General features: G+C 39.9%; 1 protein-coding gene across 2 annotated transcripts in view; it reads left to right on the top strand.

Moving 5' to 3' along the window:
* The first annotated feature begins 2529 nt into the window (after positions 1 to 2529).
* Positions 2530 to 27665, top strand: part of GALNT2 (polypeptide N-acetylgalactosaminyltransferase 2) — an 89453-nt gene continuing 64317 nt past the window's right edge. Inside the window, exon 1 of one of the 2 annotated variants that reach the window (XM_005518551.3) lies at positions 2530 to 2717. In XM_005518551.3, coding sequence (XP_005518608.1) covers positions 2598 to 2717 — 120 coding nt within the window. In that variant the 5' untranslated portion in view covers positions 2530 to 2597. Of the gene's footprint in view, positions 2718 to 5320; positions 5432 to 27665 lie in introns of those variants that run through there. The other variant, XM_088053011.1, reaches the window with a different exon arrangement.

Below are 27665 nucleotides of genomic sequence, written 5' to 3'. Positions count from 1 at the left end.
AGTGGTCTGCAGATTTTGTAAAGTTAAATGGGATTATGGCTTCACTTAGCACATGAAAGTGTGAGATATTTCCTGGGGAGACATATGTCATGCAAAGCACCCTTTCCCTCAGCAGATCTGCCCAGCGAAGGAATCCCCCAGCAGCAGGGAAACTGCTTCTCCATCTCATTGTAGAGCTCAGGAGGCAGGAGTTTATCAGGATGTTTCCAAGCTTGAGCGGTTGAGTGCTCTGATTTATATAGAAAACCTTGCTAAGGGAAATTAAGTTTCAGGGTGAGGTGTGTGTGTATGTGTGTGTGCATGTGTTTTTTTAGATGCAGACACAGTCAGTGAATTTGCAGGAACTGCTCTTGCATCAAACACACTCTGGGTAAACCAAAAACTCTCATCTAGAACATCTGTGTGTCTCCTGGCAGCCCATACTCTCCAGTGTACTCACTTCAAATAGATGCTAGCTATTTGATTCCAAAACTTGTATTTTGCCCAAATTGGGTGCCTCTCTCCAGCTCCCTCCAAAAATAAATTCATAATGCCCAGTTTATTGAGAGATTCATTTTCTCTGAAGAAATTGATCTGTTTGTTTCACACTCCCTGAACGGATACTTATTTGGGATTCCTTCCTTTGTCTTTTCACCCATGCTATCTCTCCAGCAGTGCTCTGGGAGGTGGGAAGGTATGCAGTTATCCCCTGAAATCTCTGTATGCCAGGCAACTTCTGTCCAGGCAGCGTCAATGATGACACAATTCACCTTCTTGACAATACTGTCAGTGGAGTGACTGAGCTGGTGAGCAGGTGAGTTTTTGATGCCCTTTCTTTTAGCTGCCGGATCCTTTCCTGCTTAGGCAACAGTATTTATGCCAGACCCCCTGGCCACATCCTGGCCCAGCTTGGTGAGCAGTCTGCTACAGAGGCTCTGTAGCCACCGGTGTGGCTGGACTGGCAGAGACCTGACATTGGTATGGAGATAAGGAGAAATGTGGGGTACAGTCAGAACACATGGGAGTAAAACAGTCTATTGATAAAAACACAGTGGGATGACAGAAAAAAACCCCCCCACATTTCAAAACCAGGAATGTTCTCCTTTGAGTGGATATTATGCCTCTGAAATAGAGGTGCTTTTTAATTGTTAGAGAGTGTGTCTTGTTAGTTTTGTGTTCTCATTTCTTGATGTCTCACAGCGGGATGAAATAGCAGCAAATGCTGAACAACAGGAAACCCACTGGCATGGAAAAACAGCAGCATGAGCTGTGCATATGCGAGTCAGTGAAGCAGCGGCACTGTAGTGTCTGTCCTGGGGTGTTCAGGGGTGGAACTGGGTAAGTAGAAAGAAAGATCATTTTACCAGGCAATGATCCCATATCAACAGGCCAGCCTCTAAGAGCAGAGTCTTATGTGGGTCCCCCTTCTGGGAAGATCCAGGCAGAATCCCCCAGAGATCCCTTTAGACCTGCGTTAGTGGTGCCCGTGCTTCCAGACTGGGCAGTGCTGTAGTGGCAACTTCAGAAGCGCAAGTGGAGGAGGTATGCGACCTCAGTGGGATGGTAGGCTGTTAGGTCCTCGATGTGTCCCATAGGGCCATGGAAAAATCTCTTCAGTAATGTCATGCAGAGGGCAGTGGACATGATTTAGCTTTCTGACCTTTGAGGTATGATGAAGACCTGCCTCACTACCTACCTCAAGTGACTTCAGGGACGGCACCTGCATAAAGCACATTTTGCGTTCTGAAAAGTCAGAGACACAAACTTGTGTTGAGGTTCAGCCTGGAATTTGGGGGGGGGGCCCGGAAGCCTCTATGTGATCACCCAGTAGGAGTGGGGGAGCCAGACAGCTCCAAAGAGGTGAGACCCACGCACTAGCGCTGTATTACGGGTCCTTGGAGGATGCACTGAACGAGGGCGCAGCCCCTACCAAACGCTGTGAGCCCGGAGTACCCCTCGTGTCCGAGGTGCCGCTGCGGCCTTGCCCACGGCCCAGCTGCGCAGGGACCCGCGCACCGCTGCAGGAGAGCGGGCACCGACACTTCGGGCTACGGCAGGCGGGGAGTGCGGGGCGCAGACCACTCTGGAGTTTTCGTGGTAGCGACAGCCTCTGTGTAATCGGCCAGTATAAGTGGGGAAGGAGCGGGACGACTCCGAGGAGGAGACACCCGCACAGCCGCGCAGTCCCGCGGAGCCCCGCCGCCTCAGGGCGGGGAGCGGCCTCCCGCCCGCCGCCCGCGAGGCGCGGCTCCCGCCCCGCGGGCCGGCTCAGGCAGCGCCCGCGGAGCCCCGCGGCCGGCGGGGGGCCCGGGGGTGCCCGGCGGCGGGAGGGGCGGGCGGAGCCAGTCCGGGCCGGGCCGGTGTCCGCCGGCGGGGGGCGCGCAGCCCCCGGCCCGCGGGCGCGGCGGAGGCGGCGGCCCGGCGTGCTGCAACCATGGCGACGGCGGCGGAGCCGGCCCGCCCCCCGCGGGGCCGGGCGGCGCGGGATTGGTCGGGGGGCGGGCGCTCGCCCTCTGCCCCCTGACCCTGCGCGGCGGCGGCGGCGGCAGGAGCAGGAGCGGAGGCGGCGGCTGCTGGCGGCCGTTTCCTGGTGGCCTGGCGGCGGCGCGGGAGGGAGGATGCGGCGCAGGTCTCGGCTGCTGCTCTGCTTCGCTTTCCTCTGGGTGCTGGGCATCGCCTACTACATGTACTCGGGCGGCAGCGCCGCGCTGGCCGGCGGCGGCGGCGGCAGGAGGAAGGTGAGAGCTCAGCCCGGGGAAGGTGCGCCCGCTCGCTGCCCCGGCGGCGGGGCGGGCCGGGCGGGGGGCAGCGCTGCGCGGCCCTCGGACTGGGAGCAGGGGCGGCGGCCGGGAGGGGATCTCTTCAGCACCGCTCGCTTTCAGGCGGCGTGAAACTGCCCCGGGCTACTCCTTCCCCCTTCCCGCCCACCCTTCTCCAGCCCGCTTCCCGGAGGCAGATGGCTTCTTTGTGGACTTCAGACCGATTTCAGTCCCGTCGCGTCGCTCCTCATCCAACTGCGGCCGGCCACGTCCCGGGCTGGGGGAAGTTGGTGCGGGAAGGGAGGGTGGGCAGGGCCAGGGCTGCGCTCCGGGGCGGGGGGGGCCCTGCTCCGCTCCCCGCACAGAGCGGCGTCTGCCCCTTCCTGCCTTCCCCGCCGGCACCGGGGTCCCTCGGGCTCATGTTCCCACCTAGAGAGCACGCGAGGATCCGAGCTGCTAATGCGCTTTCCCTTCGGATGCACAGCGCTTCGCTTTCTCCTTAGCGCTGTGCCTGAAGGATACCGCTTTCCGACCGGTTTTGCAATATTCCAGGAAATTGTCGGATTTGTCATGTTTTGTGTCTGTGGCGTGGAAGGTCTGTCTCTTCCTTCTCATAACAGCTCATGTTACAAGTGTTACTAATGTTCAAGAAGTTCCCTGCGGACAATACATGAGTAATTTTTCAGTGTTCAGGCCATCAAGTTATTAAACAGATTTTTCAAGGTGGTGTAGTAATTCATCGATCGGGGCACAGCTGGAAGTTAAGCACATCACAGTTCACATTTGTGTCAGTCAGAACGGGTTTTTGTGGCATGATGTGGGAACTGGCAACTTTGTCCACTATCTCTGCTTAGAAAAATTAAGTGCTTTTTCTTCTGTGGTGTTTCCCCTGCTATAAAGATTAGCAAAATCAAGAGCTTTTAGAAACTGGTGTTTAAGTATTCTATTTTGTAAAGCATCTCATGATTACGTAATTTTTTACAAAAACCCAGAATAGGGCAAGAAGGCAATTGAACGAAGTGCACCACACTTGAACGGTGTTGTTTGCTAATAAATCGTTGTCTCCTGTTAAATGAAAAGTAGTATTTTGTAGGTCTAGCTGATACATAAAAAGTGGAGTATTTTTATGTTTCTTTGGTGCAGTTTGGTTCATCAAATATATGTATTCCCTGTAAAAAAATGCTGATGACTAGTTACTGTGTCAGGTTGTGGAAGCAAATACTTGGATGGCTACTTATGTGAGCAAGGGTCTAGCGAATGAGTCACTGCTCGCTGATAATTGCCTCTCCATCCTGTTTTTTTATTCTCTCTGTACCTTAGGAATGTGTTCAACAGCAACTTTTGATGTAATATATTAAAATAAGTGTAAGTCTGTGTTGCCACATACAAGTTCCTGGTCCTTCGAAGTAGATACAGTGGAAGAAATAGATCAAGCATGTGATAGAAAGTAAGGCAGTAGCCTAAAGCCTTTCTTGAAGAACCACCAGAGTGTATTTAGAAAGTAAAAGCAATCTTACACTGCTGCTGTGTAATGGGATAAAGAAAAGCTATCAAGGCAAATGTATCTGCAGATAGGGAAATACATTTTGAACTCTTATGATGTGTTACATTTGGAGTTTCCAGACAGATTTGCAATTCTGTTCAATTAATTTTTACTGCTGGGGAAACTGCAGTGTGGGGGTAGTGATTTGCCCAAGGTCACCTAGAAGACTTGGTGAGAATAAAATAGGAAAGAAACCAGTGTTTCCAAATAAGAGTCTGGTATTTTGTCTGCTAGAACCTGTTGCTGTTTATTATTGATATTAGTAGCAGTTTTTATTATGGTTTTAAGAGATCAATAAACCTGTTACTTGCTTCAGTAGCATAATTTGGTATCATTATGCACAAAATTTAGTAAACCTTACTGGTCTCAGTAATTGGGAAAGTGTAGTAAGGATAATTTAAAGAAAATGAGATATTTCATAGAGCTGAGCTGAAGCCCAGTGCTGTGTTTAAAAATATGAAAGTTTAAAGTAAAGCCATGGTAAGGAAGAAAGTAGGTACTGTGACCACAAGAAACAAGTGGGGAAATTAACTATTATATGCGGATTGGTGATTTAGGATTCTATTTTCTGTCAGTGAAGCATAAAATTTAATCCCAGGCTTCAGTGTAGGTTAGCAAATGTAAGTAGAGGAAGATGTGTGTACTGAAATAGCTTTTGAATCTCAACAAAAGGCTTATTAACTTAGTGTCAGACACTGGTGTAAAGCAAAAAACCACAACTGTCTTAAACTTATGAGTAGAAACCCTGCTCTAGTAATGTTCTTGATGTGTATGACTTCAAATAGTCCTTGTTACTTGCCCACTCTTTCAATATAATGGGAACAGAGTTGCTTGTAGGAGAACACAACTTTTAATAAATTGCAGTCTCTGCTGTTTTCAGTCTAAAATTACAAAAACCAGGAGGGAATAGCTCTTCATTTGTGTAAGTAATTTGCATGTTAATTACAGATCTGGTTGTGCAAAGAGAATGTGTTTTTCCATAAGGATTATCTTTTTCTTTTTTTTTTCCCATGCACAGACCTAATGTGTTATTCAGACATACTGGACTTGTTTGATATGGCACCCAGTCCTGTGATGTGTTGAACACCACCCATTCTCTTTCTCTTCAGTAGCGTTGAAGGTGTTTGCCCTCTGCCAGGATTGCACCTGAGTAAGAGAAAAGAGTGATTTTTTTTTTTTTTTTACCTAATTTGCTTTTCTTATTAGAGTAGTGTCAGAGTTAATCTAAGCTCCTCCTTATTTTGGTTCTTTGTTTACAACCTTTCTAATAAGACCTGTGAAGCTGTTTGGATGTTGCAGTGTGTGGTACAGCCTTGATAAAGTTTTTGGCTCCGCTCAACAGTGGTGCAATCCACAGCTCTGTGTGCAGTATATCGGCCTGGTAGGATCTGAGCAGGCATGAAAGAGTCTAAAGCACACAAAGGACAAGATGTCTCACTGGTAAATGTGTAAATAAAAATAACAAAACCAAACCAAACCAAAGAAAGAGGTTGCAATGCTTCTCATTCTGGACCTAGGCATAAAACCTGTAGTAGAAAGATGTGATGTATTCCACACTTGGAATTTAGTGTGTGGCAACTTTTTTTTTTTTTAAATATCTGCTTGAAAAGAAGAAAAGGGTAGAATCAAAGCCTTTCATTCAAGATGTGCTTGGAGGGCACAGAGATGTTTTGAATTTTTTCCCATTCTTCCCACCAGTGACTCTCTAATCAAAATTTTTGTTAACATGAGAGAGCCATGATCAGTTGACTCCTTTTCCAGCTGGATCACAGAGTTGTAGATTGGAAAGAGTGAGTGATTCACATACCTAAAGGTTAAAGAAATGCATCCCATACAGAGGGTGTGACAGAGAAGAGAGCAAGTTGCAAGCCTAACAATTGTGAGAATGAAAAAAATGTGGTCTGCTTTTATGTTCACTAAATATGTTTTATATTAAAAAGCCTTTGGAGTGGAGAGTGGAAGTTCCCTTCTTTTTATGGATAAATTTCATAACCCACAGCAAAATCAGTTCATGCTCTGTCTCAGACCTGCATAAAAATGGAGCAGCTTCTGCAAGATGGATAGAAAGCCCAAGTCACCCTGATGTGATCCACTTCTAAGACTGGTGTGAATTTGTATATTTGTCACACAGATTTTAAGTTCTTGAACCACGAAGCTCTTGCACAATAGAGTGACTGGATTGAAATCAAAAGGAAATTAAAACACCCAGTACAACAAAACCCCATGTCAAAACCAGCCAAAAACTCCAGCTGATTTCTAAAGAACTTGCTCCTCCAAGTATTAAGGAAGTAGCCCCATGTAATTGAGCCCTTCAGGCTGGACAGAGGAAGGTCTGCATCTTGTTCAAAGTGCCAAATGCTTTGCCACTGCCAAGGGTGGAATCCTCAGAGGCATCCCCAGAAAGAGATCTGTGGGCAGAATGGGGATTTATTGGTGAAAACTAAGGCATCCAGAGAGGCCTGCAAGGTTAAGCCACAGCTGAACCAAGATTTGTACCCTTCTGGATTTAGGTACCAGAGTGCTAACAAGCTTTTGCATTTGTTGCCATGTAAAGAATCTCAGTTGTTTTTAAGTGGAATCTCCGTCATCTTCCACCCCATCTAGAGGAGAAGGCTAAAAGCAATATTTTGGTAAGGAGTGATGGATTGCTTTCACAAGCAGTTCCTAAATTTAGAAACGTTTTCCTTTTTCATCAACTCTACCCTCCCGGAAACCAAATCCCCAAACCAGCATGAGCTAAAAGGCTGTTACTGCCTTGGCCCACCAGATTTACTGGGTGTAATGGAATGAACTGGAGAAATCGCATTTAGGGCTAGTCGAGCCACAAGGAGGCAGGCTTTTCCTGTGGAACTGGTTATCCTGTACATAGTGCTAGTTTTCCCTTCCCTTTTGTTTGTTTTCATTTTTTTTCTTTGTTTTGGAGCAGACTTTAGGTAGGTGACTGTACTAGAGCTAGCTGAGATGAAATAAAGCTGGAGATAAAAGGTGATGCTTCATATTGAGTATGTGACTGATTAAAAATGTCTCAAACACTGGGTAAAGCAGGGGAAAAAGAAGCAAGCCTTGTAAGTTCTTGCTGTGTATGCACAAAACTTTAAAATAACTCCTTTCAGCATACACAAAGCTTCCTTTTAATCTTTTTTTTTTTACCCCTCTACTACTTCAGTTAATGTTAAAGGAGGCTTTTATTGACATTGTACATAATGATGCACATGACACTTTTCCTCTCTTTCTGCATAAACTACAGATTTAGTGTACTGAAGTGTTTCTTTGATGGTCTGAGTAAGGAGGAAAGGAAATGTGTATTGCCTTCATTAATCTGTTTATGTGGAACTTGAGTGTTTCTCTTGAGGTATGTGAAACAAGGGGGTTAAAAGTAACCACTTCAACTCTGTTGGTTTCTTTCATCACAGGAAGGCATTGCCTGCTTTAATTTCTCAATACTGTTTACTTTGCAGCATCATTTTTAATGTAACTCTATTCCCTTATGTGTTGTGACATTGAATGAGATTTCGGATACCTTGATCTTGAGACAAGTGAAGATACCAGGGGTTAAAAATGTCAAACTGTCATATGTCCTTTTCTGTAACATTCACTTCCTAGAAGGTGCAAGGAGATAGAAAATGATGTTCCTCTCTATAACAGGTAACAGTTTCTGCTAATAGATCTTTCTTTTATATGATTCTGTAATAAATGCAAAAGAGATTAAATGCCCAGGCACTTCAGTAATAAATCTGTCCTCTCACTAGAACGTAAATGTCATACATGTATATTTCCTTAATCTAACATATGTCAATTGACAAAATTACTGTCTTGGCAATTCAGGCACTTCTTATTTTTATGGATTACTTCATAAAACTTAACTTTGGGTGCAATGAAAAGGTGGTCTTGCAAATTCTGTGTAGTCTCTTTAGGTCTGTATTGGGCTATTCTCTTTTCCTCTCCTTTTTAAAATGCTTGACTAAGGCAGGTGTTTTGTTTTTGGTAGAAGGCTTGTGTTGTTCCCTGCAACCTGCTAGGTTAGAAACTGATGACTGATACAGATGCTGTGGCTCTTAGATTGCTATTAACTGCTTGTTTCATAAATACAAATTTATGCATTTAAAGTAGAGGAGGGCCGTAGATAGAAGGGGTTGGAGAAACAAGAATGACTTCTTTGGTAGTTTAATACCAAATGGGGTAACCACTTTTCCCCATTATTTTTCCCTTTCATGTGGGTACTGTAGTCGTTTGCTGAACTTCTGTGTTATTCCATTGCTGCTGTGGTTTGCTGCTTTCTGGGGTCTCTGTGTCCAATTGTAGTGATGTCCTTTGACAGATGCAGTTTAAATATTAGGTAGTCCACTAACTAACTGTGCATGTGCCTTACTTGTTTTTGTCCCATCAGTCTTGTGATTTCAGGTGTATTGCAAATAAATGCCAGTCACTTTTTCCATGTGTTCTAGACACTTCCAAAAATACAATAGAAAATGTGATATTATAGAACTTTTTTTCTAATTTAGAAATGGCACAATATGACTTCATGTGAAGTAAAAAAAAAAATTACAAATTCATCTCAATGGTGCTCCCTCACTTGTTCTTTAGACCAGCCTAGAATAATCTATAAATATAATTGTATAGATATAAACTTGTAAACAAATCTTAGCAAACTTAATTCTTAGTCTTCAAAATTACATGAGCATTCCACTTTTTTCCTTAGAAATCCTATTATTTTTTCCTCTTTTGTCTTGCCTGTCCTTTTCAGTTTTTCCATGTGATGTGTTATCTAAGTGCTTGTGTATAACTGATACTGTTTGATTAAAGTGATGGTATGTCAGATGAGAGAAGTGGCATTGTGTACTAGAAAGCTGCTTGCAGTGATACTCCACTACAGAATCGAATAGACACCTTTGTAAGGGTGCTGTGTGTCCTGACAGAGTGACCCTTGTTGCCTGCCTGGAAGCTGTTTAAAAATAATTCCACCAGGCAGCCTAGAAAATAGGCTTGCTTGGCTTTTGGCAACTGCATATAATTTGGAAATAATTTGATATGCAGTACTTTTGGATAAGTTAAATCAGTTTGAAAAGAAAACATTAGAATACAGTTGGTCCTGTGAAGCTCAGGTGGTAAATGGAAACTGCTCAAATTAAGCCAGTGCTAGTGATTTAAGTTGATTTAGTCCACTTACTTTTCTTAAATAACCTACTCTTGACAGTAGTTAAGCTACAGTGGTACAAAGCAATATACAGCCAGGTGGTGTACAAACAGTTCTTAACTCCCTGCCCAACAGTAAAATTGTTACTAAATGTGATTTTTATTAGGACTTAGGAGAAGATGTGTATTGCTAATACGTTGGCAATGCTATGTGTTGGCAAATCATTTGAATTCTAAAAATGAATCTGCAGGAAGCAATGAGGCATTTGCAATTTTTTCAGGAATATGGGGCTGAATGTCATTGCCCGAATATATCAGGATATTGTGGAAAAGGAATATCAGTGTGGGTGTTACAGAAGGAAACGCTCAGCAGGTTGTTAAAATTACATATTGCCATCCTATAATGTCAAGTGGTGGTATCTTAAGCTATATAAATTTTAAAACCTGGGTGCAGTCTTTCATGCTGTTTGTTTTGGAGTAAGTAAGGTGCCCTCTTCTATTCTGCTTTTCCCTTTCATTTAAGCTTGTAAAGGAATAAGGGATAGATTGAGGAGGGAAGACAGGAAAAAAAGTTAAGTGTCCACATCAAAATGTTTTGTTTGTGTGTTTGGGATTTTAAAGATATGGCACAAGAGAATTTAACTAATGCTATAAATTGAACCATTTCATGTTCCCTGTAAGTCCATAAAGTTCTTTCACAGGAATCTTAATACAGTGGACCTTTCCTGATAAGTGGAAGTGAAAATATTTAAATGTCTGATGTTTTTTCCTTTTCCTCCATTACTTGGAGGATTAATTTTTTTGTAAATCTTTATCTTACTGACATATACAGAATACATGTTTACCTGTTATTTTCTTAAGTGTTTATTTGCCATGTATTTTCACCATGATTTAAGCAGGCCTGCACTATTTATTGTGTCATATGAAGTCATTAATGATCAGGAAAGGGAAAAAAATCAGCATCTATTTTTTTTTTTTTCCTATAAACTGAATCCCCTGTTGGAATGTAGCCTATTTTAAACTTATATTTGGCTTATAGATAGATCCAAGAAAAACACACAAACGACCAATATCAAAATCCTATCACCTTGAATGTTAAAAGAAGTTTTTCTTCTGCAAAATCAAGGTAACTTGTTAATATGACTGGCTTCCAGTGTAGCCTGCTAAAATTATCAAGACTTTTTTTTCCTAGTTCACTTTTCATCTTTCTGAACAGTTTTATTTTTCCTGCTATCCCTTTTTTTATACACTGGTTTTGTTAGTTGCTCAGGGTACCTGTATTGTCATTTAAGCAAGTTAAAATATGCTAATTCAAATAGCTCCATCAACTGACAGGAGCACATTTGTGTAAAGAGACTATGCAGACAGATGTTAGTTTTGAGCTTTGCTTATGAAATTCAAATGGGAAAAGAACAGGATAGTAAAAGAACAGCAAGTTTGAATTTTAGAACATTCCATATATCTCTGAAATTGCTATGTAATGCACATCAAAGCAGTAATTTGGATTTCTCTTCTTTATAACTGTGGTCTCGTATGGAAAAGAAGAGCCTATTGAAAAGGTTGCAAGTTCGGTTGTTAATAACTTTTCTAAAGTTGTAAAATTGTCATGAAACCTGTGTGCTTTATTAAGGGAAGCAGAGAATAACTCGAGATTCTGCTGAGTTCAAGCGTTATCAAAGTGCAGTGGACTGCCTGTATTGAGTAACAGATCTGCTTGAACAAAAGAACTTCGGCCAAGGAAAGACTGCAAAGAATTGGCACCCAGCTAATGCTATTGTGTATGAATTTTCAAAGAGCTATGACTTGATGAGCAGAAAATATTTTCTCCTTGTATTAAGTTCCAAATGTTTAGCCACCCTGGAGATACGAGCACAGCTGAAATTTGTTACTAAAATAAATTTTCTCTGTCTAGCCTGTTGGTTTACAGATGGCCAATAAATACACGAGTGTATATATATATATAATGGATATATGTTTTGGTGACATGAAGATTTTTAAGTTGCTTGGTTTTTCTTCCCTTGGTTCTCTTATGTGAAATGGAAAAGTCTGTTCACTCAAGTACACTTTGACTCTCTTGGGACCTTGGTATGAAAAAGGAAAGTTTTTTCCTCGTGACCTACTTCACTAGGTAGCAAACTGCTCTGGACTAATAGTGGACCAGTGTAGATACTTAGAGGAGGTTACATTGTTCCAAGATTGGGAAACATCCCTATGGCAAAACTGCTGCTGTGGTAGGTGTGCCTACCCAAGAGTGTGGGGGTGATGAAATCGCAGTATCTCTCCTCTCCTCTGGAGTGTCAGTGTGTCACAAAATTAGGTCTGCATATGTTGTCCAGACAGTGTAATAAATTCTTGCTATGGGTGGTGGCATGGCTCCTGCTACAGTGGAATCCCGAAGTCCTTCCGGTCACTGTGGCAGAGCATTCATCAACTGCAGCCTTGGCATTATCTGAGTGGAGCGAATAGAGGCTGGTCTCTAGTCCTCTGACTTGTGCTCTCACAACACGTGTTGCTTTGCCATGTCATTTAGCCTCAAGAAACATTGTACCACGTGGAATAGTTACAACACATACATGCTATGTCAGAGACTACTTTTTAAAGTGTTAATTAAGGAAATGTTCTTTTTCTCCCATTGACACAGTGTATACCTTTCTTTTCCTGCACTCTGAAGGTGCTGTGGGAGAACAGTAATTGTAGCAAGTGCTGTAAGAACCTGGTGAGAAAGTTGGAGTTTGATTCCTAAAAGAGCAAAGTCATCCTTAAAACCTCTTAAACTGATAGATGTCTATCAAAGACAATATCCCCACCACATATGCTGTGTGCTTTCTGTTAATAAGTACATATTAAGAATTTACAGGTCTTGACAGTTAAAAGGTGTTTGAAGTCTGAAAGAGGTATTTAAATGAAAAGGAGCAGGCAGTGGGCTAGCAAACATCAGCACTCCTTTACATTCTTAGCTTTCATGCTTAATGTTCAAAAAGTGATGGAGAGACTTGGTGTATTTGTACAGCAATAAGTGTGTCTAAAGGCACCTTCTTTGAGAAACATTTTTTTCTCTATAGAGATATAAGTGCAAGTGTTGTTTAGCCTGGTAGATTCTTAGGGGAAAGATCTGAACTGAATGACAGATTGTTGATACCACCCTTGAGTTATCACAAGACATAGAAATATGTTAGGGAAAAGTGTACACTGATCAGAGAATAAAAGCCTTTTTTTTTTTTTTGAAAGACTTCTCTGCAATGACTAGCAGGTTTGTGAAAGGCTTGGTAAGAATTCAGTATGTCTTGTTAAAGAACAATTTCTCAGTTCTTCCCAATACTTTCTGAATACTCTCTAGTAAAAATAAGCAAGACATTGATTTTGATATTCATGTTATCCTAGACCTAATATATCTGTCTTTATACAAAGCAAAAGCTATTTGCTTAAAAATCCATTTTGGTTACCTACTGAGATAACTAATGCCTCTTGCATCCTGGGAACAATAGTGAGAAAATCAAGGTGTTAAAATCAGCCTGCAGTAATTTAATGTTCTCTCTCGTGCTTGCAATTCTAAGACCCAGAAACTTGGGCAAAACCTGATTTTATACACATGGATTATGATGGTGTGTGACTTTTCAAAATTTTTTTTTTGTTTTCATTATTCCCTAATGCTTGCAAATGTTTCAGATTTGGTCATTGTTTTTTCTTCTTTTAGTTAAGCACGTAGAAAATATTTCTGACAATTTCAGAGTACATTTGCTAGGCTGTCTCTGTACAAGTTATCCTTTTCTTGATAAACTTGGATGTTGTAAACATTGTTCAACTGTATTGGAAAGAGTGGTGAAAAGATATTACCATTTGCTCAGGACACTTTTGAATGTTGTTTGTGTTATAGCACTGTTTAGAGTCCTGGTTCTATTGTGCCAAAGATTGAATGGTCTTAACAGGTTATTTCTATGCCATGAACTTAGAAAAGGGCTTATTCCCAGTAGGATTTACATACCTGAGTGTGAGCATTAACTGTGGTCATATGGTAGAAATTCTCATGTGATTATCTCTTGCTGTGGCCTTTTGGCCAAAACCAGACATTTTTTTTGTACCCAGCAAACTATATTAGATACCTGGCTTTTATGGATTATGTCTCAGAAATTGAATGGACTTCAAGATATTGTAATGTCCCAGGTTATATGTCATATGGAAAAGATAGCTCAAGCTTTTCAGTCTTCAGCGTTGAAGTACAATGGGATCTCATGCTTCTTGCTGAGCTTACTAAAGTGTGGATCTAGAGCTGGTACAGTAGTCAGGCAATGCAGGGAACCACATCTAGTGTCTAATCTTAGTGTGGTTGATGCAGACCACTCCTGAAACCTTCAGTTTACACATGTTCAGTGTGGTTTAGAATTGTGATATTGTAATGTTTATTTCCAAGAGCAGCTTACAGCTCAGAGGCAGGCCACAGTTTGCAAATGTCATGGTATTTGTTCAAATTAATTGTGATTGTGACTGTCATCTCATGATGTTGTTATCCCAGTTTCTGAGATAAGTTTCCAGTGTAGAATTATGGAAGAAAGTGGATGTAAAAACTGATTGCTTTTTCAGTTGTGCTTTGAATATTTTTTTTTTAAGGGAACTTTTACTTGAATGATTTGGTAAAATCTTGTCAAAACTTTAAAAACTATGTTAAGAGGTGTTGGTTTTAGTTGGTTTGTGATGAAAGGCAGTTTGTAATGTTGAATAAGCAAGGTGTTGGATGTTGGTGGGTGTAGATACTTGATAGTTTTCAAAGACATTATCTTCTTTTAAAAAAGATGTGACTGGTAGAGCTTAAAGCAAGCCCCACTGTATTTAAGATGGCAATTTCTTATAAAATATTCCACAGAAACACTGACATTATCTGAATTTAAGACTCTAAGCACTTTTTAATGTATGCAAAACAAATGTCTGTAGTTTGCTTTGATTATTAATACTTGTTTTGAGTCTTATATACCACCTTATTTTGAGTTCATCACTAGCTATATATTTATATAGTTTATCCCCTTAGGTTTGTGACTGTGTCACTTTCCTCATGTAGTGTCATAATGCTTTGTGAGAACTTCATGGCACATGGTGTGTATTTTTTTAAGCATAATTAGTTAAGATGGGTTTTTAGGTAGAGATTCTATTTATTTTACAAATGAAGATAGATGTAGAATGTATTTTGGCAAAATGTGTGTGTGACTTCTGTTCTCAGCGTTTTGTTTTTTTTTTCTTTAAAACTAAAGACAGTGGCTTTCTTGTTGATACTGATAATTTGTTTGCTGCTGTTTCACATGCAATACTGAGTGTATTTCTCATACAGTATTCTTGCTTGGATGTATGAACTTTGCGGTGACACAGCTTGATATTTGCAGTTTCAAGTGAGTTGAAGATGCTCGTCTGCATATGTGTTCTGTAGGCTAAAGTAATGTGCTCCCTGTCCTGGAGGAAGGTGATGGAGGGGGAGCATTAAATGATCAGTCTGGAAAACCTGATTTCACATAAGCATCTTATCAGAAAAATTAAAAAGCTTTTTGTGATCAGCTAGGGCTTGTGGATATCAACTTTCTAGCACAGAATTCTTTTGTCAGCTGGAGGAAGAAGAGTCTCCAATGGGAAAGATTTTTTTGGAAGTATGTCAGTTGCTGTTCTGGCAACTGCATGATGTTTTCATTTAGACTGTTCTCATGCTCTTACTGGCAGTAGGCTGTAGCAGCTGGGATGGCAGCATGTTTGCTTTCTTGTGACATGGTTTAGGCTTCTTTTTCAGGCTTATCTGTTTAAGACAATAATTGTGTAGTAATTTTTTCCCCCTGTGTTTGAATGGCTTTTTGCCATTATACAAACAGTGAAGAAAATGGCAGTGGAATCATAGGAAGTGCTAGTACTGGCTTCCCTTCTGGTTTTGGAAGTCAGAGTTGTTGCTGCATGCCTGAATGCTATTATTTGCCCCAGTACAATGATCAAGCACTTGATTCTTTTCTTCCACAGAATCACAGAATATCCTGAGTTGGAAGGGAGGAAACAAAGCTTCCCCAGGTCTGCCAGTGAACAGCAGTGCTTTCCAGTTACTGCAATGATATTAGAATGGATAGAACTACTGGTGAGATGGGAATTGTTCCAATTGTACTCTTTGAATAGAAGCATAGCATGGTATGGGCTACATTCCTCCTGTTTCTTTGAGTGCCAGCATGCATAAATGTGTGGTTTTCATTTGTCCGTGTTAACCTGAAGATTAATCCCCTCAATACTTTAGGCTAGTACAGTCTATCTCACATGCAGCACTGTGTAGTTTTTCTACTTAATTCTGCCTGTTTTTCTGGAAGTGCAGTTCTAGCTCTTATGCCTCTTATGCCCATTCAAATAAGAGAAGTGACTTTAACATGCCCTTCCCTCTTATTCCCTTGAGGACTGAATATGTACAGCAGAAATTGTATTGCTTCTATTGGCCCAGTTTCTGTGCTGTGCTCCTGGGTTTGTATTTGAATCTCTAGCAGCTTTGCTCTTCATGTCATAGTTGAAAATTAAATACTGTGTAAATAAATTGCTTGTTTTTCCGTGCAAGAAGGGAAAGCTGCTGATACTGACGTGGTGTATTCCTGCCATGCAATAAAGAATATAGTATAAGAAGTATTCTTGGGAGATCTGCCATTTAACCAAGAGCTTAAAAAGACAAAGTTAGATGGACCCTTAATTATTTTCCACTAATTAGAACTCTTATGATCTTAGATTAGGAATTAAATTATTGCATACTGGTAGAATATGAAAAGAAAATTCAGTATTTCAGTAAATAACTTAAACTAGGAACTGGCTGTTTCTATTTTGATGCCCAAAGCCAGTGTTTCTGTGAAGGAAGAAGGGCTACAGGAATCCAGTAATTTAAATACTATCTGGCACACACTGACATTTTACTTGTGTTCTGCAACAGAAAAGGGAGAGATAGTTATACAGGCTGCTGCTTTGTTTTAAAGGCTTAGTAGCTGTTGTACATAATTTTCATCAGTTGCCAATAATGCATCTTGTGTAAGAGAAGGAAGAAATGGGTTGAAGATAAACTGCAGGTCATAAAAAAGAAGAAAGGTATTTTAAAGATATGTAGCCTTTTACTTCCCTTTTGTCTATTTCAGAAAATCAACACAAGTCCTAAGAGAAAAAATGTGTTTTCACTAATCTTACTGTTAGTATAAAACCATGCCTGTGTTATCTGGACTCTGCATGACAGTCAAATCCAGTTGAACTGAAGAAAATCTGGGGAGAACACCATGCTGCAGAGTTTTTCTTCCTTCGTTGATGTTCATTTGTACTAATGGCAGCAATATATAATTTTATTAATCGATTAAATTCTCTTAGCTTTGAGTTTTGCAAAACAATAGTCTCTGTGCTAAGAATAGCAAAGCTGTTCAGTGACTGAGCTGTTCAGTATACCTATTGACCAAGTTTGCTTGCAGACAAAAGCAATTATTTTCTATTCAGACCAAACATGAGTGGAAAGCTGTTCTCTTCAAGTCTGTTTGATTGTTTGGGCTCTTGTATCCCTCTGCATGACCATTAGGTCACTTCTTGACAACACGACTGATTTATTTCTTTTTCAGTCATGTTTGGATTTTAATGATGACAATTGGGGTTTTCTCAGACTGTCAGCTGCCTTCAGATTTGCATTAGCAGAGAAGGAGGCTTCTAGAAATGGAAACCATGTCTGGCCTGGTACGATGGTGTCTTTTTTGTCAGCTCTGAAGTATGGCATATATAGAGGGAAATTATATATGCTGTGTATGGATGTTCAAATCTAAGCAAAGATATGATAGTCATGGTGTATGATCCTAGGACTCATTGTAACCATCACTGTGACTTCAACTATTGAAATACTTGGTTTAGGTTATCTTAAAAGATAAGAGTACACGTCCCTTTTTTGCATTGATGGCTCTTAGAGAACTCAGTAACTTTTGGCTGGCAGTGCATCAGATTCTGGAGCATGGATTGCCTGTGGCCTCCACTGCATTCAGTGTCTTTGTGTGGTACAAACCTGTTGGCACTGAGCTTGTTTTTCAGTCTTCCTTTCTGCTTGGGCCATCACTCCTGCTAGTAATAGGCCCTGGCTCTAGGACTGTCAACGCTTATCTTAATGTTGCACTTCAGCTTATTTCCAAAGAGATCAGGAGGTGTTTTGAGGGATGATCTGCAGTTACAAAAGGGAAGTTAAACTGACAGTGCAAGTTTTTTGCTGGGGTTGGGTACCTACAAATTTTAGCTTGTTTGCTATTTTTGCAATGTGTTTTTTAAACTCTGCTTCAGCGGTATGCTTGGACTGTTGATTGAGAGAAGCTGTTTATTTCACAGCAGTGTTCATCTGCCAAAGCTCTATTTTGCAGCTGCCTTTTTAGAGATACAGTAATTCTGAATGTGTTGCATGTTCAGCATCCCTCACTGTCCACCTTTGTTTCCTAAATCAAAACCTGTCTTGTCATGTTACTGTAAAAGAAATTGGAATGGAGATTTCTACTATTGCAACAAGAAATAACAGGCCCTGTTTTCCCAAAATATTTTTACCATTTGATGTAAGCATGCCATTTTACTTTATAAACTGTCTGCTTGAGTGAAAGTGGAAAGTATTATGTCTTATAAATAAAGGCTAATTTAATCTACTTGTGATATTTTTTGCCATTGTACTGTTTACAATTTAAGACTTCCTAGATATGCTGGAGTTTGTTTCTTTTTGGGAATAGCAAAGCATCGCATTGCTTTTTTAAAATCACCATTTACCCTGGGCTACAGTTTGAAGCATGAGTGCTGTTGGAGCCTTCAATTCTCTACATAAGGCTGCAGACCAACACCTTATTTTCTTCATCTTGGGTTATTAGACAGTTGTTCTTGAACATGTGTTCCAAACCAGAGAAATGCTGACCTGAAATGTCACAGGGATAAGGACTTTGTAATAATTTCCTCTGTAAAGGACTGAGGAAATAGAATAAAACCCGTGTGTACAGGTCATTTGTGTTTTACTTTTGTCTGTTGGAGCAAATGCACTGTTACTGAACTATATCATGGTATAATACCACAACCATATGGCCATGATTAACGCATAAGTGGACTTAATTAAAAATGTGACAGTCCTTTCTTTTTTTTTCCTCCTTTCTGCTCACCTCAGTGTGCAGTGCTAAGTAAGGGGAATGAAATCTTAGTATACACAGTTGTTTTCCTTGACAGTTAAAGAAAGTGATAACCTTTGGGAGATCAAGTAGCTCTTGGTAGCTCTTGATGGAGCATGTTGTTTGGTACAACACAGTCTTTCTTCTGCAGAGCCTGAACAGCATCTTCCACATACAGTTGTCATGATAAACAAATGTAGCATTTGTAGCCAAATGCTTGAAATTTAAGTAGGGTTTAGCAGGCTTTCTTTGAATCATTATACAGAAGTTATGCAGAGACTACCAAACTTAAAATTAATCTTTATTTTCAACATGATACTGAAAAACATTGAGTTCTGAGTTCAGATGATTAGTTTGTTCCTGTACCAAGCTGCATCATTGGCTCTGCTCCAGGGAGGGAGCTTTGATTAAGTTGATAAAGATTGCTGAATAGGTTTTTCTCCTGTGCTGATTGGCTTGCTTTTCTTGCATCAGGTGACTGTGTTGTCCCTTTGACTTGTTTCCTCCTTTCCTCCTGATATTAGGCTGCTGCAACTTAAGTACCTGTGTAGATCCTGTTGTAGTTCCCTTTCTTGCCTGTTGATGTTTTTGGCCCCTAGTGCAGACTAGTACCCTCTGAGGGGGGAGTTATAAAAACTTAGTAATAAAACAACAATAATTTTGCCCCCCTCTTGTTTAGAGTGACTCAAATCAGTGTGACAGGGAAGTTCAGAAGCAAAAGAAAATAACACAATTATTTTTCTGCTGGTGAGAAGGTGTGACACAATGCTATGCTGATGATAACCAGAACCCAAGGAATATAATGATCTTAAAAACCCCCCAGTTATTCTGTGTGAGAATGTGGGTGGTAGAAGGGTGGATGGCAGAGCTTTAATTTGCTGCATCAGGCAATTTGATATTTCATACTGATCTTGGCTATGATTTTTTTTCAAAGATTTTGAATAAAGGTTAACTTAAAGATGGCTTCACAAGGACATTTTTGAGAAAGAGTTTCTGTCAGATCTGGATTTTCATTGTGGGTTTTCTTTTTCCGAAGAAATCTGCTGCAGTAGCAATCTTGGAGTCTGTGTGTTTGTGTGGCATGGCATATCTCCAAAGGCTTGGGGATTTGTTTTTGAAGAGTGATGATGTAGCTATTTCTTTTAGTTGCATTCAAAATCAACCGTCTTTGTTCTATGCATTCTAAGATATTTGTTCCATGAAATAGATATAACCCTCAGTATTTTTCTTTGAAAATTCTCTTGCCTTGGTGACACTGCCAGTTACTTGGCTTGAAGGACTGACTTTCAAACCTATGAGTCTGTATGCAGTGAGAGAGATATAAAAATTAACATTTCTGCTTTTCACATCTGAGATTTGCCCATATTGATGGATACTGGTGACAGGAGTACAATATATGAGCTGCAGGGAAATATGCTTTATTGGTGCAGGTGATCAATACGTATGTATGGGTAGAAATTACAACAATACAGAATTCCCCTCAAATTCAGCCTTTGAGGCTGCATGCCAACAGCTAGATTCAGAAGTTGAAACATTGTTATAAGTAGTTCAGACTGATTTCTGGAATTTAAAATCTAATTTTAACATTTTTGATTGTAAGCTATATGTTACTGTATTTTGGTGAAGCCACATTTTTCTGACATAAGAAAAAAGCAATCCATTCGATGGCTATTTTTTTAACAGCAACACACAGCAATTCTTGTCTGTCATTGCTCCCTCTGACCACATGACTGCTTGTAAGGGTTTTTTGTTACACTAACCATGTGACTGCTTGTAAGGGTTTTTTTTGTCAATTTAGTGTGGTTTTCCAGTGGAAAGGTTAAATTTTTCATGCAGTCTTTCTTTCCCATTGCCATAATGGTAGTGTTGCCAAGCTCTTGAGTAGCTTGCTTTCTGATCAGAAGGCAAGTCTTGTGAAGTACTGCATGGGGACTTACCTGTGAATGGGTGAATAAGTTGTCTCAATTTGCGCAGAAAGCAAGTAAACTGATGGAATTATTTTAAGAGACAGATTTCAAATATGCTGGATTCACTGTAATTGATTATTGGTTAGTTCAGTAATTGGCTAGTTCTGTAAATTGTGCATCTGGTAGCTTCAGACTTGTGGTGGAATGGTCTTTGCCTTGAAGTTTTGGGAAATGGAATACTTAATTTTCAAGCTGGCACCAAGTCCAAAAGCAGTCTTTCTAGAAATTGTTTCAAGACCCAAAACTTTCTAATTCTGCACAAACTTTAATGTAAGTTGTCTGTAAGGCAGAAAAAGCAGGTTTTCTATTTCCTCTTTCAGAATTTAATTTCTCAGGAAGAACGTATGTTGAGGGGAATGGAATTGTGTTGAACACAGGTGCTCCTATGTTTAATAAATGAATGGTTTTGATTATTTTAACTATTGTTATTTTTAAAAAAGAATGTGCTTAGAAGAGCTGTTTTGATTGAATTGATTATTTTTAACAGGTTTTTAGCTATAAATCTTTGTGGCCCTTCTTGTGGAAAAGGGGGAACATAAGGAGAAGAGTCTGGAGAAGAGTCTGAAGAGGAGTGTTACTGAATTAAAAAGGAAGTCTGGTGTTGGACTCTTAGGTACTAATTTTCCCAGTGTGTCTTGCTCAGACAGCTGTGCTGTTTATACAAGCGGCTATGAAGATCTCTTTAAAGGGTGAGAGGGGCTGCATGGTTGTATATATCCTTACTAGCTCAATAGCATTTAAGGGTCTTTTTAAAATCCGAATAGTAAATTTTAAAATTGAAGGGCTGAATCTGTCAACTAATAGTGAAAGAATTTTGGTTCTTCTAAAAGTGCAGTGACTTCCTTGCTAGGCAATCTAGGCTTCCATCTCCTCCCTGCTTTTGGGGTAGGCAGTGTGATAGGTTGCTTCTCAAGGTTAATCTGTCTAGTCATACTCCAAAGAACAAGCCTATGGACAACTTGATAAACTTTGTGATTCTGGGCTATGTTGGAAGTTCCTTTGCTTTGTGTCTAAAACACAAGTAGTGAAGCAGAAAGCCTCGCAGCCAGGCATGCAAATACCCTTTCTTTGGTTTTGCTGTATTCTAATAAGTAATAAGTGTAGCAAATAGAAACAATTCAGTTATTTTTGTAGTGCTTACTCTTTGTAAAGATACTTTTTCTTGTAATGGGACAATTCTTGATTCTTGTATCTGTCCCAGAATATCTATAGACTGTGAACTCATAGATAAAAACATCCTAGTGAGTGCCATTGAAAAAGGCTGTTATAGATGGAAGTAAGTCAAAATGACTTCTGTCTGCATGTTGGACTGTGCTGTCTTTGAGACTTTTTTGTCAAAAGGACTGTGGGGTGAATTCACAACTACAGTAGAGTGCAAGCCCATGGAATTGCTGCAGCAGAAATAGCTAGTACCTTGGAAACACAGCAGGGTGTCTGTGTTACAATGGAGATTAGACCTGCTCGTCCTGCTTATGAATGACCATGTATTGTCAACCTCGGTTCTGTGAAGTGAGTAGGATACACTTTGCTGTTCTCCACCACATTAGGGTGGCTTACATTATGGTTTTGTGCACCTGGCTTACGCTGTCAGGAGGATTTTATTCTCTAGCCATGATAAGGCTGCATTTGTACAACAGTATTGTATAAAAAATACTTTACACCACAGGTTAGAAAGGACATTCTGGAAGCGCCAAGAATGTTTGATGGCTATTCATTTTCAAGTCAAGTGCACGACTACAGCACTTTATTCAGCTGTGCTCAGTTAACTTAACTGGCCACGAGGTGCCTACCAAGCTGCTCAATCACTCCCCATCTTCATCAGGATGGTGAGAAAACAGAGTGAAAAGTTTGTGGGTTGAGATAAGGACAGGAAGATCACTGAACAATTGCTATCACTGGCAGAACAAGCTCAATTTAGGGAAGCTGATTTATTGTCTGATAACAGATTAGGATAGTGAGAATTAAGAGCAAAACCTAAAGCTAACTTTCTCCACCCCTCCATTCTTTTCAGGCTCAACTCTACTCTTGACGCTTCTACCTTCTCTCTTTTATCATGTAACAATACTGTAAAACTCAGTTGTTTTTTAATTTTCTGCTTGTCCAGCTCTTTAAGTGAGTAGACTTTAAGTAATGACATTACTTAAAACTCTGGGAAGATAGTAAAGCAGTAGTCAACAAGTAGTATAGTAAAGATAGTAAAGTCAACAAATCCATTTATATGGAATTTATATTGTAGCAAAATGCGCCAGCTTTTCTTTAACATGGGAACTATGACTGGGAAAAAGGCGCTTCTGTACCATTAATAGGGTGACCATGGACCTATTACAACTTGATACTTTCTACAGTAAAAATGTACGAGCACATGTGTTAAAACCTCTGGTTTAGCTCTGCTGCTGTTTCATTCAGCAGCTGGAGCAGTGTGTGTGTGTCAAATCTAAACAGATGTGTTCACCCTCACATTTTAAGGAAATAGAAGTGTGCAGTATAGCACCATTGATGTAAAACAGTTACTAGTCTTGGTAGAAGTCCAATAAATGTGTGTGAGGTCCTTCATGTAGTAACTAGGTTATTAGACAACATTCTAGAGAGCTGGCCATGTCTTCTCTGACTCAGTGTTAAAGTTTGGTTGCCTTTAAATGTGCCACTAAGCCTTAGCTGGTTTTCTAAGGACTTTGATCCAGTACCCTTTTTGTTGGTCTATAAAGTCTGGTAAGACAGTGCATCATCTGGAAGCAAACAAGTAGTGATAAGGAAATAATTTTCTGTTTACCTTGTGAATGTCAGTCTAAGTTAAAGCAGACTAGCTCAGGTGTGAGTCTGGGTTTTTGCAGGATCCCTCTGTTAAGCATTTTATTAACATTAATTGGTTAATGTGATCTCCATTATTTTGTATCAATACTTAGCAGCAGATAATTTACGGGGCAGTACCGCTGAGTACTTTGCTAGAGAGTTTGCTATAGAGTCAGCTGTTCTGCAGCCCATTAAGCAAAGAGGTAGGAAAGCAGAATTGGGAAAGGGAGCAAGAAAGAAGCTAAAAAAAAAACCCAAAACAAAACAGTTAGGGTTGAAGAAGGGCAGAAGAAGAAAACATGTAAGGATGTATACCAAAGTCTACCAACACAGCACAGTAGGAATAGTTGCTCTGCTTTAGGAGAAATGAGTTGGCAGAGCACAGGGAGTGGGCACTGTAGAACTGTAGGAGCAGATGGGTCTTAGCAGAAAGAGGGTAGATCATAGAATGAACTTAAGCATGTTATTTTTGATCTTGTGCCTTTAAAGTGACAGTGGGTAGACCAAACACCTGTTCTTTATCATCACTTTTTAGGAAATGTAAATAACCTCAGCTTACTTCTAAAATATTTGCTGGTGTGTTTGTTCCCTTTGGTATGCTGAATTGTTATTGTAAATGCAGCTGGTGTGAGCCACATCTATTACCTCATTGTTAATGTTTTCAATGAGCTGTAATCTGCTTACTGAATGCTTGATTTCATAGAATCACAGTATTATTTAGGTTGGAAAAGACCTTTGAGATCATTGAGTTGAACACTTAACACACCACTGCCAAGTCTGCCACTAAACCATGCCCTGAGCACTACAACTCCATATCTTTAAAATACCTCAATGACTAAGAAATTCCCTCAGTGTAACCCTTGTGTGTTGGCTGTGATGGTTTTTTTCCTGCACTTGTATGTTTTTTCATCAGCCATCAGGGCATACAGGAGTATAACCCTTACAAATTTACATGGATAAAAAAGCATGGCCTACTTTTTTTAATATTTGTTTGTGTCTTCAGAAAGTCCTAGTGCTAAACTGTATGAAATTACAACCCTGAGATTTCTATAAGGTAGCACCAGTATTAGCCTGCACAACTGGAAGTTGCAATTTTTCTAATCATTCTTGATTACATCTTCATTTCTTGCATGCCAGGGATAATTAAATGTTGACTAATTGTAGTGCTTTAGATTTTTGCTGACAAAAACCTGCTTTAGAAAGTACAAATTCTCATTCTAGTTATAGATGTCTTATTCCAGCCTATATTTTAAGACACAAAAATATCACTTGGAGACTGTCTAAGCAAAAGTGAAAACAATCTGAATCATTGTGTGATTGGCCTCCTTGAACTTCAGGAGCTGTAGAATTAGCTCACTTGAAATGGTGGCACCTACTGGGCACATCTTTCTCTACAGTGCCAGCCACTTCTACGCTGCTTCTGCTGAGGCCCAGGATAGCGAAGAGTTGTGTTTTCTGCAGGATCTTTACTAACTGAATTCAGCTAATAGAAAGTTCAGTTACATTTCACAAAGCACCATTCAAGGCTCAAATGTGGAGCACCTGTAAAGGAGATCTCTAGTTGTGAGTTAGCGAGATAAAAACATTGCAATTTGTTTTAGAAAGCAACTATCTATGGAAGTTGCAGGAAACTGAACGATGTCCTGAAACACTAACCATAAATCTAGAAGGGGATGAAATTCTGGTGATGCTCTTCAGCATTTTAGAGTGTAAGACATGCTTTTTGGTGTGCCAGCTGGTATAACTGGTTGTATATCTGTAGTGAGTCCCTAGAGGAGTAGAGGGTAAAAATGGATACCACTCTTGTCAGCACTCTTCTGTGATTTGTCAGCTTGGCATGGGTTTTCAAGAACTATGATATAATTTGCTGAAGATGCACCTCTAGTTCTCCCAAACTCCAAGAAGGTTTTATAGAGACTCAGTCATCAGTATTTTATGTGCAGTACAGTGAGTTAACACACTAGAATCTTTTTTATAAGAAGTACAAGCTCAATATCCCATAGCATTTCTGTAACAATTTTTTAAAAAAAATGTCGCCTATAGCCTTGTAGATTTAAAATACTTTTTCACTTACTGTGAATATATAGGATTATAATTTTAGATAAGACAAAATATTCTTGGCAATTCTTGTGATAATACTTCTTTAGTTGACTCTGAAAATGGAGAGATTATAGTGATTTCATGGCAGAGTGACCACAGAAAAATTATTCTTAGTACTGAAGCAGACCTTGGTTCTGGCTTTTTGGTTTTGCTATAAAGCACACTCACAAGCAATTGTGAAAAAAAACCACAAAAACAACTTATCCAGCCTGCCTGGTGTGTTAGAGGAATATTGATTGTTCTTGAAATTGATTTAGAGATGCAGCTTGCTGTGTGCCTCTGTGATGACTATATAAAATCTGTTTGCGTGTCCTAAATGTGGGTTTTTTTTAGTGTTTCATTATAAAGAGCCTCCTGACTGTGCAATTGGCAATGCTGTGTGTGCTGCCCAGGAAACAGGCACTGCCAGTGTGCCCTCTGAAGCTTTGCTACAACCCCCACACCCCTGTGCAGCTTTTAATGGCCCTGTGTTAGATGTGAAAAGTATCTTTCTGGAAGGATGAATATGTCTTATGTTCCTTAATGGTTTTCTTTTGAAACCCTATCAATAACATTTTTTTTTTTGCCTCATATACTATGGGCAGATTGGTTTAGCATGAGAGGTTGTATCTTGTTTCTGCACTTTCAGAACTGAACTTCTTTGTCATCAGTGAACAATCAGCAGAGCCAATAAACTACAGATCTGCCACTTTCTCAAAATGGTTTTGATGATGAAAATGTGATATGTCAGTGAAGTCAAATGTGTTTTCCCCTCTGAACTAGTCTCCCTTGAATGATGAGTTTTGAAACTTGACTGTCAATTAAAACAAGAATTGGAGCCTGATAGTCTGGGTGGAACATGCAGCTGAGGTATTTTGGATGGGACCTCTGAATGTGGTGATTTCTGACAGGAAGGTTACAGTTGATGCAGTGTATTGCAATTTCTTTACATTATTCCAGCCATTTCCATTCAACTTTCTTGTCTTACATATCTTATCTCCTTAGCCACTTTATCCATTCACCTCTGTTTTACTGCAGGCAAAAAGTTTGGTAAAGAGATATAGAGCACTCTTCCCTTGATTGATAGGTTGTGTTGCACAGTACACTGGGTGTACAGGCATCTGTGTTCAGTCAGTTTCCTGATCACTCCCCAACACCAGTGACCCTTTTACAGTTCTAAATGTTTTTGAAAAGTCTCTTAGTAATCACAATACTAAACAAAGGTTTAGTGGTTCTAATCCTGGACTGTGGTTCTGGGAAGGAGTGGGTTTTATTGTTACCTTCTGCCTGCTGGGGCTGCAAAAGGCTTCCCAGGCAGTACAGTTTTTCTAGCCTCTGGTAGCAGGTGTAGCATTCATCTAAGCACCAACTCATCTGAACAAAGGAAGTAAATATTTTCTTCAGGGGTACTGCAAAAAGGTCACTAATCTAAAACTGTCACTTGTTTTTATTGCCAGATTTCGTGGGTTGTGTAGTTTCTCAGATGAGTAATAATGACATCCTTCAAATAATTAAGTTCATATTTCTATAGTGTTTGGGAAGGTTCTGTGCAACAATATTGGGACTGCAACAGGAATGCTTCGCTGTAAATTTTCATTCTATTAGCTCCTGAAAAATTGTCTTTAAGTGAGGTTTAATGTAATGTCTGACAGTTGTGAAGGAAGTTGAAAGACATCTTGACTGCTTTTGTTTGATGTGATACTTCTGTTACTAGCGGTTTGTTGCTCTTTTAGAAAGAAGTTGAGAGGAGATACTGTCCAGAGCAGATGGTATCCCTAGCTGAAAATTACTCTAAAATAGAGATATACTTACCTGTTTAAATGCATGTTGCTAAAGACTTTTTCTGTAAAAAAAGTCTTCTAAATTTCTTTTAAGAATAAAGTCTGTAGGAAATAAATTTCCAGTCACTTGAATTTCTTTGATAGTAACAATAGGGGGAGAAAAGTATTCAACAGTGCAAATTAATATGAAAAATTAGCAGAAATTGAATTTTTTTTCTTTGTGTGATCATTATTTTTTCTAAAATTCAAGCTTTTGTGTCATCTTTTGTCATTCTTAGTTTGTCTGAGTACTTGAAAATTGATACAAATTATATGGCAAAAAAGATTAAAAATCAAAATGTGAATTCTTATAATACTTGGTCTTCCTTGTGTTGGTTCCCTATGTTGTTACCCCTTCATACTTTATTTCCCACAAATTATATGCAGGTCTTTGTGATCACAACTTGGTGTAAACATACTTTTTCTGAACCAGCATGAATGTCAGTTCCATGATG

This window comes from Pseudopodoces humilis, chromosome 3 (genome assembly GCF_049639895.1).
Source record: "Pseudopodoces humilis isolate 2021_Gansu_Grassland_sample_001 chromosome 3, ASM4963989v1, whole genome shotgun sequence".
NCBI lineage: Eukaryota > Metazoa > Chordata > Aves > Passeriformes > Paridae > Pseudopodoces > Pseudopodoces humilis.
Note: the sequence above shows the minus strand (reverse complement) of the source record. Positions and strands in the feature narration are given on the sequence as shown.